The sequence below is a fragment of the Galeopterus variegatus genome, unplaced genomic scaffold (assembly GCF_000696425.1).
Source record: "Galeopterus variegatus unplaced genomic scaffold, G_variegatus-3.0.2 Scaffold313, whole genome shotgun sequence".
Lineage (NCBI taxonomy): Eukaryota > Metazoa > Chordata > Mammalia > Dermoptera > Cynocephalidae > Galeopterus > Galeopterus variegatus.
Genome location: NW_007726424.1, coordinates 42990 through 62448, shown reverse-complemented (window position 1 = coordinate 62448; position 19459 = coordinate 42990). Strand labels below are relative to the sequence as shown.

General features: G+C 39.2%; 1 protein-coding gene across 14 annotated transcripts in view; it reads right to left on the bottom strand.

Moving 5' to 3' along the window:
• The window catches only part of NRCAM (neuronal cell adhesion molecule), a 74978-nt gene that overhangs the window by 45640 nt on the left and 9879 nt on the right, over positions 1-19459 (bottom strand). For 10 of the 14 annotated variants that reach the window (XM_008567348.1, XM_008567349.1, XM_008567360.1 and 7 more), the window contains 7 exons: positions 18592-18788; positions 17292-17414; positions 12928-13098; positions 12133-12189; positions 9940-10051; positions 6763-6947; positions 5226-5357 (listed from right to left, as the gene is read on the bottom strand). In XM_008567348.1, the coding sequence (XP_008565570.1) occupies positions 5226-5357; positions 6763-6947; positions 9940-10051; positions 12133-12189; positions 12928-13098; positions 17292-17414; positions 18592-18788 (977 nt within the window). The remainder of the gene's footprint in view (positions 1-5225; positions 5358-6762; positions 6948-9939; positions 10052-12132; positions 12190-12927; positions 13099-17291; positions 17415-18591; positions 18789-19459) is intronic. The other 4 variants (XM_008567350.1, XM_008567351.1, XM_008567357.1 and 1 more) reach the window with 1 other exon arrangement.

Sequence of the window (19459 nt, the reverse complement as noted above, 5' to 3'; positions counted from 1 at the left end):
GACTTGTGTGATTAAACTGGGCCCAAACCAGATAATCTCCCTATCTCAAGGCCCTTAACATTAATCGCATGTGCAAAGTCCCTTTTGCCATATAAGACAATGTATTCACAGTTTCCAGGGATTAGGATGCAAACATTTTTGGGGGGAGGAGCGACATTATTCTGTCTACCACACACTCTATCAAATTTATGGCCTAAAAGTTCTTTCAGATGTTTCAGACCAGAATATTCCAAAAATGTGCCATAAATTGAAGCTTAGAACAAGTTTTTACCATTCAAGAATTATTAAAACTTCCACTTAAGAGCTACTCCTCATGGGCTGATTAAAGCCTTCATTCCTGAGCAGGCATAATAGTCATTCTTAAAAAAGTAGTTGTTGAATGCTCTGATCACAATCAACAGCTAACTTATGAAATCATCTTAGATACTCCAGGCTGTTCAACTTGTTATGGAGTGTGCCGAGATAATTTAAATTGGCTTCTTAGCTCACATTTGCTGTTTATGACTCTAATAATTTCAAAATTGCCTTAAGAAACATGTTCTTCCATCCTGAAGACAAATACAAGTCATAATTCCTTCGACAGGGTATAGATTTCATTAATAGATGATGGCAGAGGACAGAAATGTTACACTTGCCTAGGAAGTGAACTATAGCTGCGGCAGACACCCATGGACCTGAGCATGCAGTGCACCTTGGGGTGGCACACGTTCCTTGTCCCAGATCCTGAGTCCTGTGTCACTGGGGCCCTTCTGATTCACATGCTCTCAGTGATGTCCATCAACTGCCTCAGCAAGGCATGCTGTGATATAGAGCAGCATTTCTCCCTTTCGTGGTCAATTATTCTTAGCGCTTTTGGACACAGCACTTGGGCACTCAGTGTTGGGCTCCTCAGGGGACTCTCGATGCCCACCATGTGCCCACCCAGACTGCACCTCTGTGGATATGCCAGGCAGTGGAGCACAGTGCCTGGGTATTTTAGACTGTGATGAAGCACAGGCAGAGCTCTTGGCTGAATCTCTCTGGATGGGTGGCAGACTGTGTGAGAAGAGCTCCTCGAATTCCTTGAGCATATTGAGCTCTTAAAAGTTACACCACTATGTGACATTTAATGGCTATAGATTTACAGTTTTTGCAAGATGAAAAATTTCTGGAGATCTGTGGCACGATGATGTGCAAGTAGAGAGTCACTGATCACAAATATAAACCATATAAAAAAGCTTTTCTGTAGCTCACAATTGCATTTTTCTGTGCTATCAACTCTTTGGGAAGATATTCTTTACCTGAAAGGCATCCGACTGTATCTGCCTTATTTATGCTAAATGGAGCAGTCTTTAAATATTTATTTTTGGCAAGGTATTTAGGAATAAAATAAACCCTTTAGGTCAGAGTAATGAGTAAGCAGATCTCACTCTATGGGGGCTTGGGCTACATTTTCCTTAAGCATTTATTAGAGAAATACAAACAAATCCAGGAACTGTCATGGTGACATATGGAAGCTCAGTTGGTAGCTGGATACAGAATGAAATCGCTAGTGCAGAGACATTTGAAGTCTTTGGACATTAAGTGTTGGCTATTGAGAGGGAGTAACTCTCTAGCATGCAAATCCAAATCATCCAAAGGAATAATAATTAATTCTGGGAATAACCAACTCCATTTGCTGTAAAAAGAAGAAAGAAACACTGGAGAAAGAAACATTTCTTTTTTTTGGTGGCTGGCTGGTACAGGGATATGAACCTTTGAACTTGGTGTTATAACACTGAGCTCTAGCCAAATGGGCTAACCTGCCAACCCTGGAGAAAGAAATTTAAGAGCATATTATCACCACATATAACTTAAAGCCCCCAAAGTAAGGTCCAGAACGGGGGTGATAGTCTTTAGAAAATGATTTCTGTTAAACTGACTCTCCTGACATGGCTGGTTAAAACCATAAATGCTTCCAACATTTAGATAATGAGAATAATAATAATAATAATGCCGCCTTACCATGTATACAGTACCACCAAACTTTAAAGTGTTTTTACATTTATTGAATAATTTTATTTTAAAAACAACTTTATAAAATAGGTTAACCAGATGATATTACATGAACTTTGGAGATGAGAATCTACAGACAGTAGCATTTAATAGTTTGTTTATTCTCAAGTTTTTTGGGTAGGGGATGATCAAAGATCTGCACATGTTAAAACTCTCTTGCCTCCAGGAACAGAGACAGGAATCACAGTGGCCATGGCCTTGGCCTTGGGGACTATGATCAGGATAGCGTGGGTTCTCCAGTGGAGAAGACAGAGAGGTGGAAGGAGGAACTTATGGACACCTATCTACGGCTGACTGTGAAATCCTGAAAGGTGAATTCCTGGGGAGAGTTGGGAAATGCTTTGCCCCATCCTGCTGACAGCAAGTTCATTTTCTTCCTGGTCCTGGGTTCTACCTTATACTCTCCCAGACACTGCAGGTCACACAATAAAATCTAAGTCCTCTTTTGGTGCCAGCTCTCTGCGGCTGTGTTCTTCTTCCTGACTTCTGGAGATTGCTTTACAAATATTTTAGGTGGTTTTGGGCAAATTCCTTATTTAATACAGCCTGCTTTTTGCTTCAGGGAAAATTAAAAGTACTCTGGCCAGTCCTAAGGAAGGGTGCAGGGAGTGGGGAGAGGTGGAAGTGGTGTAGGGGGAGCCGGCAAAATTTAGAAGAAATTGTGATAGGAGCCCAGAGCCTTTTGGAGTTAATTCCTCCATTGTTGTAAAACAGTAGGATCTATATCTAAAATGTACAAATCAATAACATCGTATGTTGCTAACAAAACCCAGGTCTTACCCTTCCCTCTTCCTGCTTTGACAGTATTTGTGTGCACTCAGCAGCCAGGGTCTGCAGAGGTGGGAGAAGACGGTGTCCTCAGGTGATTGTCCCTACGCAGGGAGTAGAGAGGCTGTGTATCTGGCAGTACGGCATGGGAGACGAACTTCACGCACCTGATGGGGATGCTGTACAGCTCCCTGCATGTACTACAGAGGCACAGCTGTTGCCAAGCCCCTCACCCACAGCAGCTGGTCCACCCCCAGTTTCTGCAGTCTCTTGGGTGAAAAGTGTCAGCAAGCAGCAAGTCAGCTCATGCTCCCAGCTAACTTCTGGGGTCCACACCAGGCCCCCACGAAGGTTAGGAATTCTAACCATGCTGATGCAGTTCCACTGTATACCGTGGCAGCTTTTGCTCTGGGTTCCTACCCTGGCCCCTCTGCATCTCTCTGCCTTCCTTCCCCTGTGCGCCAGCACTGCTGGGTACATCTGTGGGGTGCACAACTCAAAAACTGCAGACAAGAAACAAGCACCGGTCACCTATTTCCAGAATGGTTCCCAAACCTCAATAGGCCATTCTGTTTCTAAATTCATAGGGAAGCTGCCATGCAGAGTGGAAAGCAGAGAGGCATAAGTCTCCTTTAATGATTGTTTTGAGAATTTTCTTCCTTATTTACTCCTTATTTTTGATCAGAGGAAGTCAACACGCAGTGGGGGCACGTACAGTTTCCTTTGAACTTGGCTGTTTAAGACGTAGTGTCTGCCCAAGAGGCCACTCAGCAGAAGCTATAGGTGGACCAGCTGCTGAAGAGCAGGGGCGGGAGCTGTGCCTTTGCAGTACCAGTGCACAGCAAGCCGTGCGAGGTCCCGGCCAGCCCCATCTCCTTTCAGTTATGACATGTCCAAACAGTAATCCACACACCTTCAGCTTGGCCACCAGATGCGGAGAAAGTCCCCTCTCAGGGAAGCTCCGCAACCCCTGGTGGACATGGGCCCCTTGCTTTGCTACCATGCCATCTCCTGTTCCTCTCCTTGCCTGTCCACAGAGTGACTGCTCTAAGGCACACCAGAGGTGGAAGGACCCTGGATCTGCAGGAGCTGCAGAATCCAATCATAGCTGCTCAGCCTTTTTTCTACCCTGTGGGGACTTAATACTTTTGGCATGGAAGAAATGAACTGATTTGGAATCTGATTTGACAGATTTTTGTCTTAACTCTTTCTGCTCTGAACCCAAATAGATGATTTAGGGATACAGTAGAAAGGCCTAACTTGTCTCTGGGACCACGGCCCCTCTGTACCCAAAGCAGGCCTTTTGCAGTTGATCTTTCCCCCAAAAAGTTCGTTTAAAAGAGGAATGTCTATAAATGTATTTTCAAAGCTCTTAATATAACTAGCGTTACAAGGTTCCCTCAGAGGCACTACCTACCCTGGTGCTATTGTGTGAATATTTATGTCTCTCTGAAATTCATATGTTGAAAACTAATCCCCAAGGCAATGGTTTTAGGAGGTGGGGACTTTGGGAGATGATTAGGTCATGAGGGCTCCACACTTATGAAAGGGACTAGTGCCCTTATAAAGGACTTGAGAGAGCCTGTTTACCTCTTCTACCACATGAGGACATATAGAAGGTGACATTTATGAGGAACGGGCCCTCACCAGACACTGAATCTGCTGGTGCCTTGATCTTGGTCTTCCCAGCCTCCAGAACTGTGAGCAATAAATGTCTGTTTATAAAATACCTAGTCTAAGGCATTTTGTTATAGCAGCAGGAATGGACTGACAGAGCTGGTTTGGAAGGACCACAAGCTGAGCAAATCAGAAGGAAAGATCGGCCTCATCATTTAATCTCCCCTTGCTGGTGATCCATGTCTCACCCATCCACGTCTCAGTGTTCCCTGCCCAGGATTGCATCTGGCTGCTGAGCTCAAGGTTTTATCTCTTTGACATTCCCTGGCTTCCCTGTTTCCCTGGCTGCATGGCTAGACGGATGGTCCCATCCATTTGTCAGTTCTGCTGAGTCTAGATCTCAGGAACACATTTAACCTTCCATAAATCAACACAGAACTTCTGAGCTGCATGCAAAACACGGTGTGAGAGTGCTGAGCATGCTCCATTATTTATTGCCATTCTGTATGCATCCCTGAGAAAACCATATATTGTACCATATAACTTATTTTCCAATTCTGGGCTTTCTTCCACATTTTCTCTGTTTTCACTCATATTCCCCTGAGAGTGGCAACAGCTCCCTGATGCACAACTACGAAGTACTCCTTGCAGGCTTTCCTGATCCTGATCATGGTTAAAATTGGGAATAGAATACCCAAATCCCATTTGTTGGCCCTGAATTACTTTTTAATCACCATTTGTTCGCTGTTGGGATGTAGATATGCTTGGAAAAGATACTGCAATTAGAGCCTATCGAGGAAACTTACTTTCTACTGGGACTCCATTTGTTAACCAGCTAATTCTGGGTTTGGGGTTGCCATTAGCTCTGCAGATCAGGGTCCCATCCTCTCCTGGGGACAGCACAAGATTCTGAGGTGCCATGATCCAGTACGGAGCCGCTTTGTTGAAGGAGAAATAAAAGACCAAAAATCTGAATCAAATAAGAATTTTAGCAAAAGAACATATTGAGCTATTTTAATAATAAAAATAAATATTTTTGCAAAACACTTGTTAGTCTCATTTTTTTCCAGTAAATAGATTTATAGATGATGTTTAAAAAACACTATACATTTTCAAAAGAATCTTCAGAGACTCACTGACAGATATGTATGATTTCTAGACCTGTTTGATACAAATACCATAGTCTCATTTAAAATTAAAATTAATCAGATATCAAAGAGATGACATATTTATCTAAGATTGAAGAGAAATCTATAGGTACAGGTATGGCTAAGAAACATGAATTTGAATTTTGAGCTCTGTAGGATATATATAATTATAAAAGTAGAAAACAATTTTAAAACTTCATTTTTGAAAAGTTGCAAACGTAATAGAGTGTTCCCATATATTCTTCACTCAGCTTCTTCTAATGTTAATGTGTAACATGACCATGGTACAGTCGCCAAAGCAAGAAATTAACATCAGTACAACTCTATTAACTAAAGTATACACTTCGTTAGGATTGCCCCAGTTTTTCCACTACTGTCTTATTTCTATACCAGGATCCTGTCCCAGATATCACATTGCATTTTCTTGTCATGTCTCCTTAGTCTCTTCCCATCTGACAGTTCTTGGTCTTTCCTTTCCTTGACAATTTTGGAGTATTGGTCAGTTATTTTGTAGAATGTCTTTCAACTTGGGTTTGTCTGATGTTTTCTCACAATTAGCCTGATGTTTTGGGTTTTTGAGAAGAAAACCACAGGGGTGATGGACCTCATGATTCCACCACATCAGGGAGTACATGATATCAACATGATTTATCAACATTCATCACTTGGTTAAGGTGGTATCTGCGAGGCTTCTCCACTGCAAAGTTACTATTTCCCTGCATTCCATATTGCGTTCGTTAGCAGTGAGTCACTAGGTCCATCCTTCAATTAAGGGGAGAAGCATGCTCCATCTCCCTGAAGGAGTGTTAAAAAATTTGTGGGCATATGTTAAAACTGCCCCAGTCATTAATTTTTGGTGTAGAGAAACACTTTGGAGCTATGCAAATATCCTCTTTCTCCTTAAAGTTTCACCCACTAATTTGAGCCTTCATTGGTAGATCTTGCCTACAGCAGTTACTACCGTGGGATTCTAATGGTGATTTTCTATTTCCCTCATTCCTTCTACATTTATTAATTGGAATCTGATTTAGATGCACTATAAATAGCAATGAAAAAAATAGTAACGAGAAGAGATTCACCACAACGTTAACATAAATTTACATTTATCATTACTGAAGAACATAAAGACATATTTAATTGAAGTTTCAGGGCCTCTCTTGAAGGCAAGAGGAATGCATTTTAAATGACAATGTACCTTTAACTGTGACAGAAATGGTATGATGAATGGCTCCTAATGCATTTTTTGCTATACATTGGTAATTCCCAGAATCTGCTTCTGAAACATGAATGATCTGCAAGGTTTTTTTAAAGTTCCTATAAAATGTCCGGTTGATTGGTAGTATTCCATCCTCTTTTATCCAGTAAATAATTGGAGTAGGCCTGATAGGATAAATAAATAGTGATGTTACGAAAAAAGAAATTAACCTGTGATGGATTTTGAGGGTGAATTTTCATGCAAGTTTGTAACAAGATTTTATATAAAGATCATGAGAAATAGGTAAACATTCCAACTAGCACTACACTTATATAAAAATGCTCAAAATTTTGCACTTTCACATAATCAGAAGTATACTAATTTATGACACATCACAAACTTTGACTTCGATAACGCAGTGTGAATGCTAGCATGAGATACTCTATTGAAGGGACCTAGGTATTTTCTTCAAAGTTCTGACCAATGAGGAACCCTTGGAAATTTTTATATGATGGTACTATGTCAATCAAAATAATTACCATTAAATTAATAATACTAAATTATAATTTTTCATCAGCTAGAGTTAAAAATACACAGAGAAAGAGCTCATACACATTTTTGTGCCCATGAACTTTTACACACATTTCCATATCAAGTGGAAGATATTTTCTATTTTATTTTATTTTTTTTTGTCTTTTTTCGTGACCGGCAACGGATCGCAACCCTCAGTGTCGCGCCTGCACCAGACCGGGACCGGCAACGGGATTGCAACCCTCGGTGTTGCCCCCGCTCCTCGCTCAGCCAGTGAGCGGGAACCGGTCTGTATGTGGGATCTGAACCCTCGGCGGGAGCGCTGCCGCGCTTCCCAAGCGGCGCACTGTAGCAGTGCGCCACCGGGCCGGCCCTATTTTCTATTTTATAACAGGCTATTTGATGATATGAATTAAGAAATTAGAGGAATAGCATTCTTTCCTTAATTTTATTATTAGTGATATCTAAAGATATTATTATGCCAATTGATAAGAATAAATCAAACTCATGTATTACTCACACAATTTCTCACCCAACTATGTTTCTTATTAAATCATGAAATATGGAGACAGATGAAAAGCCATAGTGGAAGATTCTCAAAGTCCCAGCCCTGTTGCTAAATTTCTCTCTTATCCTGGGCCTTAGTTTTTTTAGTTGCCTTGATGGGGATAATTATGCTTGACTTGATCTAATGACTTTAGAGGGTTTTCGCAGGGTAAAATAAAAATCCATTCTATGCAAACATTTCCCAAGCACTGAATTATCTACTGAGCACAGAACTGTGTGCTGGAAAGATAATGTTCAAAAAAGTGTGGTCCAGGCCCTCAGGAAGATCACAATACTGTATTTGTCATTAGAAATGCAGGAGGGATTAATTGATTTTTTGTGGAATTGGCTTTGGCTTGTTTACTTGAATAAAAATAACCAAGCATGTATATCTGATGGAATAGCTTCTAAAATCAAAACATTCTGTGAATATAAAAAGAGAGAGAAGATGTGAAACCATTCTGAAAAACTGAAGGACTATAAACATATGAAATCTGATAATTTATAATGTTTCCTTATAGGAGGCTAATCGGCATCTCATATAATCTGAAGATGAGAGGGGGTGGGGATAAAAGCACAACATCATAGTCTAAACATCAGAAAGCCATGAATTGCTTTGTAGGCTTATTACTCTACTGAGTAGTTGTTAAGCATCAGAAATAGTTTGATTCTATGAGACTAATACTTGTTGGTTTGTAAGTGACAGAGTCCCAATCCTGGTCTTACAACATTCCAAAGTTTTTAAAATTCTTTCAGGAGTTTTGCAAAATTTCCAAATACTGACCATATTTTAGTTTTCATAAAACATATCATTTACAGAAAAAGGAGTTACTAAATTATGAGAATGGGTACTTCTGCTCTCAAAAGGTTGAAGATTAGTAGGTTAACCACTCTCCAACATAATGATGATGAAAAATTGGAAGCTTTAAAAAAAAATTCTGGTGGAAAAGATGAATTTTTACCTTATTTAAAAAGGGGTTTTGCTAGTTTTCAGTTGCTTGGGGAACTGAATAATGTACCCTGTGATTTCCTCACTTGGCCAGCAGAGGCCTCCATGTGCCTCTTGAAGTGAAGTTACTCTTGGATTCAGGAAAGAATGTGAGACCAATGAGTTACCCAGGTCAAGGATGGCACAGATCACACCTGCGAAGGCAGAATGTTTCTAAGATTCCATTCAAGGTTTTCAGCAGATGTGCCCATGCCTCTGGTACTTGCTCTCCACCAGGCATAAGGCAGAGACCATAGAGAAACTTGTCTGTGATGAGGATCTAACATACAGTTGCTCTTGTATTTGCGTGAGGCCTCCCTGCAACTCCTGTCAAAAGCACATCAGTTCTGGGGTGGCTTCAGTTTTGAGATGTGCACATGTGAGACATTTTAGTGAATCTGGGCTTGGCTTTGTAACCTACCAATACGATGTCATGGACGGGACAGTGTGCCGTTTCAGGGGTAGGCACTAAGAGGCCCTGTGCACTTCTATTGTTAGAAGAATAAGCCAGGGTGAGACTGCTACAAGGATGTGAGAAACTCATGGTCAACAGCTCAGTTACCCCAACTAACAGCCAGGAGACCATGAGAGTTGTGAACCCACAGCTGAGCCACCAAGCAGATATGTGAACGTGTTCAGCTGAGATCAGCCAGACCTCGCCAGTTACAGCACAACTGCCTCGCAGACCTCTAGACAAAGGATTAATAATAAGTAGCTACGATTTTTAAGCCACTAAGTTTTGAGCGGGTTTGTTAAAAAATAGCAAAGTAATGCACCCTAATTGTAATCATAGCAATCATAAGGTGATTACTGATACTTATTTTAATATGAACACTATTATATTAGCAAAATATTTTAACAATACTTTGGAAACAATTACTAATTTTTTTTTTTTTTGGCAGCTTGCTGGTACAAGGATCTGAACTCTTGATCTTGGTGTTATAAAGCTGTGCTCTAACCAACCGAGCTAACAGGCCAACCCTGCTAAATTCTTCTCGATGCTTCATGGAATTAGTATGAGACAGTGGCTCTTCCTGTAACATTAACACCTGTTTAGAAATCTCCTATATTTTTATAAGAAATGTACATCAAGACAGAAAGTGTTAACTTACAGTCCTTCTGCAATACACTCTAGTGAAAGCACATTTCCTCTTAATTCCTCCTTGTTACTTGCATTGCCTTCTGGAGTTAAAAATGTTGGAGGTCTCTCTCTACTTGATTTAGCTGCAAACAAGAAAAACAATATGTGTTAAAACTTATGAATATGTATTTCTAGAAGCACAGTTCACTGTCAAAAAAGCTGCCTAAAATTCTAATTCTCTTCCAAAACCATTTAACATTGATTGTGAAATTTGTTAAACTACATGTACATACTCTCTGCCTTACAAATAGTCATCATTCACTCAGTTAACCAGGAATACAAATGATTTTGGCTGCATAAACACTAATAGTAAGGACTATTTTCTTTGTGTACATTTCCTTAATTTGGGTTAGGTTTTTTTTTTTTTTTTCCTTTTTTTTTCCTTTTTTCGTGACCGGCAACAGATCGCAACCCTCAGTGTCGCGCCCGTACCGGACTGGGACCGGCAATGGGATCGCAACCCTCGGCGTTGCGCCCGCACCTCGCTCAGCCAGTGAGCGGCAGGTCTGTATGTGGGATCCGAACCCTCGGCGGGAGTGCTGCCGCGCTCCCAAGCGGCGCACTGTAGCAGTGTGCCACCGGGCCGGCCCTTGGGTTAGGTTTTTACGAATTTTCTGTGGGTTGCAAATTTTCGAAATGTCAACACAGAGAAGAAAATCATGTTTTCAAACTACATATCCCTTAACATTTGTGCTCAGGTCAAAGTAAAAAAGTGTCTATCTTCTGGAAGATGTTAGGTTTTTCAGAAAGGTATAGCTATGGAAGAGGTATTTTGGTTTACTCTGGGGAAAACACTATAGTCAATTCCACTGATTAATCATATCAACCTCCCCTCCTCCCCAAACTGCAAGGTTTGTGGAAAACAAAACAAAACTAGAGAGTTAAAGACAGAGGTTTGGGGGCCGGTTTGGCAAATTATATGCCATCAATTAAGAATAATGGCAGAGTTAAATAAATTGAAATCGGTTTCCTCAATGAAAAAATAAAGAGGGTCCAAGTCAGAGATCTGAAGAATATGTTCACAGATCACCATCTTTTTTATGGAGATCTTTCCAAAGTGCAGCCTTATCGTCTGAAGGCCTCTCAGGAAAACTAACGTAGAAATTGTACCATCTTAAGGTCTTATAGCCCTTGTTGGTTTTCAATACTTTAAAGCATTATCTATTTGATGCTCATATAAACTGAACGAAAAGATAATACGTGAATTATCCTCATTTCTCAGAAGAAAAAAATGAATACCAGAAAAGGTATTACTTGAGAGAAATTAGTTTTACTAAAAATTTAGAGATCATAGGGGAATACTTATTCCTCTGAAAACATTTTGGGAATGGTCTTGAGGGCCATATTTTTCAGGTGTGTATTAAAATAAAATAAAATAAAGTAAAATAAAACAAAAGCAGGAGTTGTGGCATGTCTAACTTGGTCGCCAATGATACCCTAATTTTTTTTACTTCATATCTCAAGGGTGAAAAATAAATATAGCAGAAATTCTGCCTTATGGACAATTCAGGGGATCTTATATCCAGAACCCATTATTTTCATTGATAATGAGTCTATGCTTGAGAGCCATATTTCCCTTAAGTAAACCAAATTCTTTTCTACTTAAAAGAATAAAGGTTAATGCTCTATTTTAAAAATATTACTCCTACTGAAGAAAGTGACTTGGTTTTAAACAAAACTAAGAGAAACACTATCACTAATTATATTGATAATGTCATATAAAAACAGATGGGAAATGTGATGATTTAGTATGAAATCCACCTAATGTTAGTTAATGGCTTTGATGAGTCACTATGACAGTAGGTTAATGTACCCTTGCTAATCCTTATTTAGTTCATGAGAAAAGTTTATGAACAGGACAAAAAATGGAAAATATAATTCTGAACATATATAAAGATTTTTTTCTAAATCATGTGAAGTGGTTCTTTACATGAAAACAGTTACAAGTTTCATTGTTATACATACATCATGGAAAATGTTTTAGTGACATGCTTGAAAGTTTATAGCTAGATTTCATAAAAAACATACATTTACACTAGTGGTATTAAACACATAACTAGGAAATTTCATAAAGAAATAAAGTTAAGTAGCCATGGAGGTGAAGTTAGTGAACTAAATTCTACAATGAAGGAAAGAATATCAGTTACAATCACCATAAACTCACCACCATAAAACTCAGTGTCACTCAAATTAGCAGCTATAGTGTCATTCAATTCATCCACTGAAATAAACAGAATATTATGAAGAGGGTGCAAAAGTAGGGGAGAAGGGTCAAAAAATATTGGGCAACAAAAGCAAATGTATACAGCTATGTTGATCAAGTGCCCTCCCTACCAATAAAAACAGTGCTTCACATCGTACATGACTAACTCATTAATTCACTCAGCCACCCCTAACCAGTAATACATGAAAATACAACTTCAGATGCAGGACTGCTAATAAAAGGCATTGTGGGGCATAAAGCACACACAAATGCTCAGAACACAAGTGATTCAGAAGGTTACCATGAAAACAGTCATGGCAATAACAGCAAAAAAAGTAAAATACAATATTTAGGGTATGCATGCTCTTTTTTTTTTTTCCGTGTCCGGCAACGGATCACAACCCTCAGTGTTGCCCCCGTACCGGACCAGGGACCGGCAGCGGGATTGCAACCCTCGGCGTTGCCCCCGCACCTCGCTCAGCCAGTGAGCGGGAGCCGGTCTGTGTGTGGGATCCGAACCCTCGGGCGGCACACGCCGCCGCGCTTCCTAAGCGGCGCACTATCCAGTGCGCCACCTGGCCGGCCCGGGTATGCATGCTCTTTATAACACATATGCCAGCACTTTAGTGATCATTCATGGTAGATTCCTGATCAATGAATCTGTTTACTTCGAAGTCAGTAGTATTTAAAAGGTAATATATCTTGCACATATTTGTAAACATTATTGAAAGAGAGATCAGGAAGCTGAACTCTTACCTGAAATCACCTTCACAGAAATAGGTTGTTTCTGCTGTATGGTTTGAGTGTGATTAAATCTGGCATAACAGATATAATCTTCGCGGGTATCCTCTGGGAGGACATTAGAAAAATAAAGGTCTCCATTCAGACCTTGAGAAACCCTCTCACTTTGTGGAAGTCTTTGAAAGGCTGGTGAAAGGCAGAGAGAGATCCAGATCATTCCATCATAAAAGGGCCACTCTTCCAAATTAGCAAGATAGACATGTCTACTAATAGTTCTGTGAACTTCACTTGAATATACTTTTTCTCTATAAAGCTCTTTGAGTAAAAGCAAATTAACTGTTAAAAAAAATACACGATATACTAAAACTCCAACTGTATCTGCCCAACCCTAATTTCTCAGGGGTGGGGACAGAGGCAAGATTAGAGTCATACAGTGAAGTGTTTTATTAAGCAAGTGTCAACAAAAAAGTTTTTTACAAAAAGTTTGTACGACTTTTCCTAATATTTAAATTAGTCCCTGACTGTTAAACTCATAAACACGCATATCTTAGAAAATGCATGAAGGAAGCTTATAAGGATGTTAACATGGGTTGCACCTGCACACAACGGTCAGAAACCCAGTACGTGGAGAGCACATAACTGCGAGCTAGGCCCTGCGCCAGGCATTGGGCATTCCAGAGCCCCAGCTCTGTCTGAGCTCCTGTCCTAATTGAAGAATCAGGCAAAACACAAACAATTAACTACAGGGTGCAACGATGACACTTTTTAATGCTTTGACCTGCCTCTCAGAAGCCCCCAACACCCTGTCTCCCTCACCTCCTTTACTTTTTCTTTTCTGAATTACTTACCATGTTCTGGCATATGACATATTTTACTAGTCATATGTGTGACTTATTGCCTATCTCCCTTTACTAGAATTTAAGCTCCAGGAGGGCAGACACCTTCATCTGCTTTCTCCACTGTTATAGCACTGGAACAGAGCCCGCCCTTCACAGGGGCTCCTTTGAATACTCAAAAGATTAAACGAATAACCATTGGTACTCTGACTTTCCAGTTTCAAGCATGACAATTTACTTCTCCTCAGGTTCAGTGAAGAAACTGCCTAGACTTAGGCATTGATGGAAGATTTTATTTTCTTTCCTTTTTTATTGACACATAATAGTTGTACGTAGTTATGGGGTATAATGTAATTTTTCAATACGTGTATATATTTTTCAATACATGTAATGACCAAATCATGGTAATGAGTGTATCTGTCACCTTGGACATTTATCATCTCTTTGTTGTGAAAACATTCAAAATCTTCTCTTCTAGCTATTTGAATATGCAATGTATTATTTTTAGCTATAGTCACTCTATTATGCAATAGAGTACCAGAACTTATTTGGAGGGAAGATTTTCTTAGCAGATGAAGGATGCAGGGAGGTGGGGTAAATGCAAGGATCTGTGTGTGAATTTACACTTGGCCAGCTAAAATACATCCTGAAGTTACTGACTCAGTTCACTGAAGCCTTAACTGTGACAGTTCTTCAGCTCTAAGGTGAGAGAACTGGGAAAATTTGCACATCTCAGTGGCCTCAAGCCAGGTGTTATGTCCTTAAGCAGTATTTCTCCAGTTTGAATCAAGTGGGTATGTTCCTCCTGTGGCAGGTTCCTGGTATATAACATTTCACAAATGCAAAATTATGCTTAAAAGCCTGCAGCTCCCTTGGGCAGGAAAAGACAGAGAAACGTGGAGTCAGAGCTTAAAAGAACACTGGCTAGTCATGTTAACCAAGTTCTTGGTCAAGATGGGGGTTTGGTTGGTAATTGCAAATTCATAATTTTTAACCATTAGTCCCTAAGGAAAGGACTGTTTTAAAAATAACTCAGAAAAATAAAGTATATTTATTTAATGAATGCAAAGACAACCATACATTTATTGTCTTCTGTTTCTGCTGCTGTGTTTTACTACTGATGGGTGCTGGTAGATTACATATAAGGCAATGGGATTTCACGAGTGTGGTAGCATTTTGCCCTTTATTTCCTCTGAATTTGAAAAAAATGTATGCAGACAAGAATAACTTCATAACATCATCTTGCAAGAAGAATACTATGTGGATTTAAATTTTTTCTCATATTCCAGATGCAATTATATTTGAAAGGTCAGATACTTTATCAAAAGCCTAAAATGTATGTAAATGACATAGCTAGCTGTGCAATGTGGGAAAAAAATTAGTTACGTATTCAGATGATTCTGAGACTTTACATGTGATATGTCCCTTTATTAAGCAGAAAGGTCATCATTTCTGAATAAGAATCAAGGACCAAATACTGGGCCTCAGTTAGCAATGACATTTGTTGAGTGTTATTCTTGAAGTCATAAATCGCTCATTTATATTTGGCTTGTTACTTATTCTCTCAAAGTCTGTGAAAGCTGTTATGTAATGACAGGAAAAATACATTTGTGCATTTAATTTATGTTTTCATTTCTTTGTGATATTTTGAGTGCTTTCACATAAGAAGAGTCAAAAATATAGATTAAATGTTAGAGCCAAATTTTCTCTTTACAATGTGCATAGCCTCTGGTTCCAGGTTAAATGGGGTTACTGAGGATAGAATGTATTTCCACAAATATTTTGAATTCATTCCCACCATTCCACCTAAATGATTCTGGTCAAGTTCATCAACGGCCTCTATGTTGCAAATCCAGTGGTCATTTCTCAGTGGCTGTGTTATCTGACCTTTAGCAGCATTTGAAACAGCTGATCATTCTGTTTTCTTGACACACATTCTTCACCTTGTCCTTGGTGAAGGACGCCTTTGTTCTCTTTTTACCTCAGTGACTTCTCCTACTCATGTGCTTGCTGGTTTCTCCCTAAGTTCTTGGCCTCTGGGGGTTCCTGGTCTCCACCTCCTGCTCCCCCTCCCTAAGTCCTCTCACCCAGTCGGGGCTGTAAGGTGCACCTATGTGTGAGCGATTCATACACTGCTGATTGGAGTCCTGAATCTTCCTTCCGATGCAGTACTCATATCCCCGCCTCTTGCTGGGCATCTAGACTTGACTGTCTTACAGGCCCCTCACATCCCAAGCTCTGGTTCCTTATTGTCCAAGCAGAGCCATGTGCTACCTTTAAGGTTACGAGTTAACCTACTAGCACAGGAAATTTTGGAGGGTGGAGGAAGCAGACCAGCATACAGTTCCCTCAAGGATAGGGGTGGGGTAGACAAATTTGAAGTTGCCTAATGGAGGGCTTCATTTCTTTTTGCCTCCATTTCCTCACGTGGAAGAGGAAAGAATAATTGGACATAGCTCATAGGGTTATTGTAAAAAATTAATGGGACAACCCATGTAAAGTCCTTAGCAAAGCAACTGGAACTTAGTAAAGGCCCAATACATACTAGCTGTGTTGGGGATTAAAAAACAAACAAAAACATAACACATCCAAAACAGCTTAATTCCCTCCCCATTCTAGGCTTCTGCTGTTTCAGGAAATGGCAGTTCCATTTTATCAGTCGTTCAGTCTCCGAATTTTGCAGTTGTCCTTGATTCTTCTCTCTTATGCTCCCACACTACCCCACTAAATCCTGGTGCCTCTACCTTCAAAACATATCCAGAATCCGACCACTTTTTACCTACTTTACTGCTATCACCCAAAGACAAGTCTCCATCAACTCTTTGGATTACAGCACTGGCCCCCTAACCAGTCCCCATTCTGTCTTTTGTCACCTATATTCTCCACACATGAACTGAAGTGATATTATTACTATTTATTTTATTTCAGATAAAGTCATCCTTCCATGTTTTCCTACTTTACTGAGAGCAAAAGCCAAAGCCCTTTCCACTGAGTCTTTGTGACCTTTCTGACCTTGTCCATCACTCTCTCCCTTGACTCCCTCAGTCTGGCCACACTGATTGACTCTTTGCCTTTTTTTTTTTTTCTTTACACACTCCAGGGATGCTCCTACCTTAGGAGCTTAGGCTTGCACCTGTGTTCGCTTTCCACTCAGACATCTAGTGGCCTGGCTTGTTCTCATTCTTTTAGGTCTCTGCTCACAACTCTGCTTTATTTTTCTTCATAGCACTTATTGCCAACTGATACAGATTTGCTAAATGCATTTATTGTCTACCTCCTTCCCTATGCCCTTCCATTCCCACTACATAGAATCTAAGCTCAGTGACTAGGATATTTGCTTGGTTTACTTAGATCAGTGTCTGGCACATAGTAAGTGCTCAATAAAATGGAGTGAATGAATGAAATGACATGTTATTTATTTCAATGGATTGCTACTTCCCTGAGCATCTCTAAAACATTTTATGAATCACAAGAGGCAATATTTTATTATGACAGTAAATAATCATAAGACTCTTTAAAAAAGTTCATATTGTTAAAACTTACAATTATCCATCCAAAATATTATAGGTGGTGGTAATCCAATTGGGGGTCTACAGGGAAGTACTAAAGGTTGACCATTTCGAAGTATCATTGGTTCAAGTTTTTCTTTGGTCCACAAGGGTGACCCTATTGAATTAATAAAAAAACTTCTAAGTTATTTCTGCAATGAAAAATATAAAGAGATAGCTCTATAAAGAAAGGCAAACTAAACTTCCAGGGAAATAGTCATTTGGAATTTATGTACAATAAATTAATGAGAAAATAGTTTTTAAGTATAGTGTTAAAAATTAAAAAAGTAAAGGATAGTAAAAAATTCTCATTCACTGCCACTAACAGTATAAATTCTAACCCAGTGATCACATATGTAAGAATTTATACTAAATAATCATCAAGAAGACATATAATTTTGATGTAAGCATGCTGTTCACAAGAGAATGAAAAATATTTAAATGTCAAAAGATTTGTTAAATAAGTAATTGTATACTTATACCTTTGAATACCATACAGTATTACATAAGTATATTTATTTATAAGATTGATATGAGAATATTCATGACATATCAATAAGTAAGAAAAGACTGTAAAATAGTATTTCAGAATGAGCTGGTTTTAAACACATACCTACATATCTGCCTAGAAAAAAATGTGAAGAATATTTGAGTAGTAGTTATTTCCTTTAATGGAAAGATTCATAAGTAATATTTACATTTCTTTTTCGTTTATCTGTAATTACTTTTTCTATAATGAACCCATATTACATCTATAATAAAAAAGTTTTAAAAATGACCATTACTGCAAATAGGCACTGTTCTTTAAATACATGCTCTTGAGATTGTTGAGAGGATTTTGGTACTGCCCACTGCAAAAAGAGCAACAATAATATTAATATAGTGAGGACACTCTATTTCCAGGGAAAGTTTGAAACAAAAATGTTTAAAGTAGTAACACCTAGACCTCAATTACCCATGTCATACTGAGTTTATTTCTATCTGGCCATAGGAATAAATAAGATACATGAGAAATAAATAATTAGATCAATTCTGGGTAGAAATGCTTCTTTCTTAACTCTGCTGTTTTATTCAGGACTACTTGTATGAAAGATATATTGGATCTGCAAAGCATTAGTCTGAGGAGTTTGTTAGGCTAAAGTGGAAAGGAGCAATAATTTTCCTGCAATACAAGGTCAGAATATCAGACGCAATGCCATTGCTTTCTTGTAATAGTATTCGGATGATGGAACAGATGCTGAGTCTTGGAGCAATACTTTAAAAAGGGTCATGTTTGGTTGACAAGTCCCACTTACTGGATGGGCGGATGACGATGTTATTAGAAATCGCAGCTCCGCGTTCATTTCTCGCCGTGCACTGATAGACGCCTTCATAGGTCTCTGCTTTCCCTTCACTCATGATGTTGATTATGAGCGTTCCTGAGCCAGGCTTCATGGTGACTAGTGGGTCTTTATCTATGTCAAAATGAGTGCCATTACGAGTCCAGGAAAAGCTGCCCAACACATAAAAGATGGTTTGTTAATAGTCCAGAAAATATGATTACTTACTCTTTAAAAAATTCTTAGCAGTTTTATGGGTTTCTAGAAATAATTATTAGATTTTAATATTCAGTAAAAGAGCAATAGGCCCCCATACCTGAAATGTTCCATTGAATCATGGCTTAGAAAAAAGTGCTGGCTGTACATTTTAAGGCACACGTCTTTAGAACTAGCCCGAATCTGACCCAATAAAGAAATCATGCACAAATTGCCTGACATTTTTTAAAGAAAATTCAGGAAGCAGGTCTCCCAGGCACTCTCTCTTAGATCTGTATTAGCATTTTTATTGTAAACTCCATTGTTCATCGAGTTGATAACCTGTCTATAAAAATTTGCTCTGGGCTAAAATGTGACAAGAAAGGCCTCCACAAGTACTACCTTTTTGTGTTGAAAATTGATCAGAGCTGCAATGAACATTGGGAAACAAGTAAACCTTCGACTTGATGATTTCCATTCCTTTGGATATATTCCCAGCAGTGGGATAGCTGGGTCGTATGATAGATCTATCTTCAGCTGTTTGAGGAACCTCCAAACCATTTTCCATAGGGGTTGCACCATTATGCATTCCCACCAACAATGTAAGAGAGTTCCTTTTTCTCCACAACCACGCCAGCATTTATCTTTC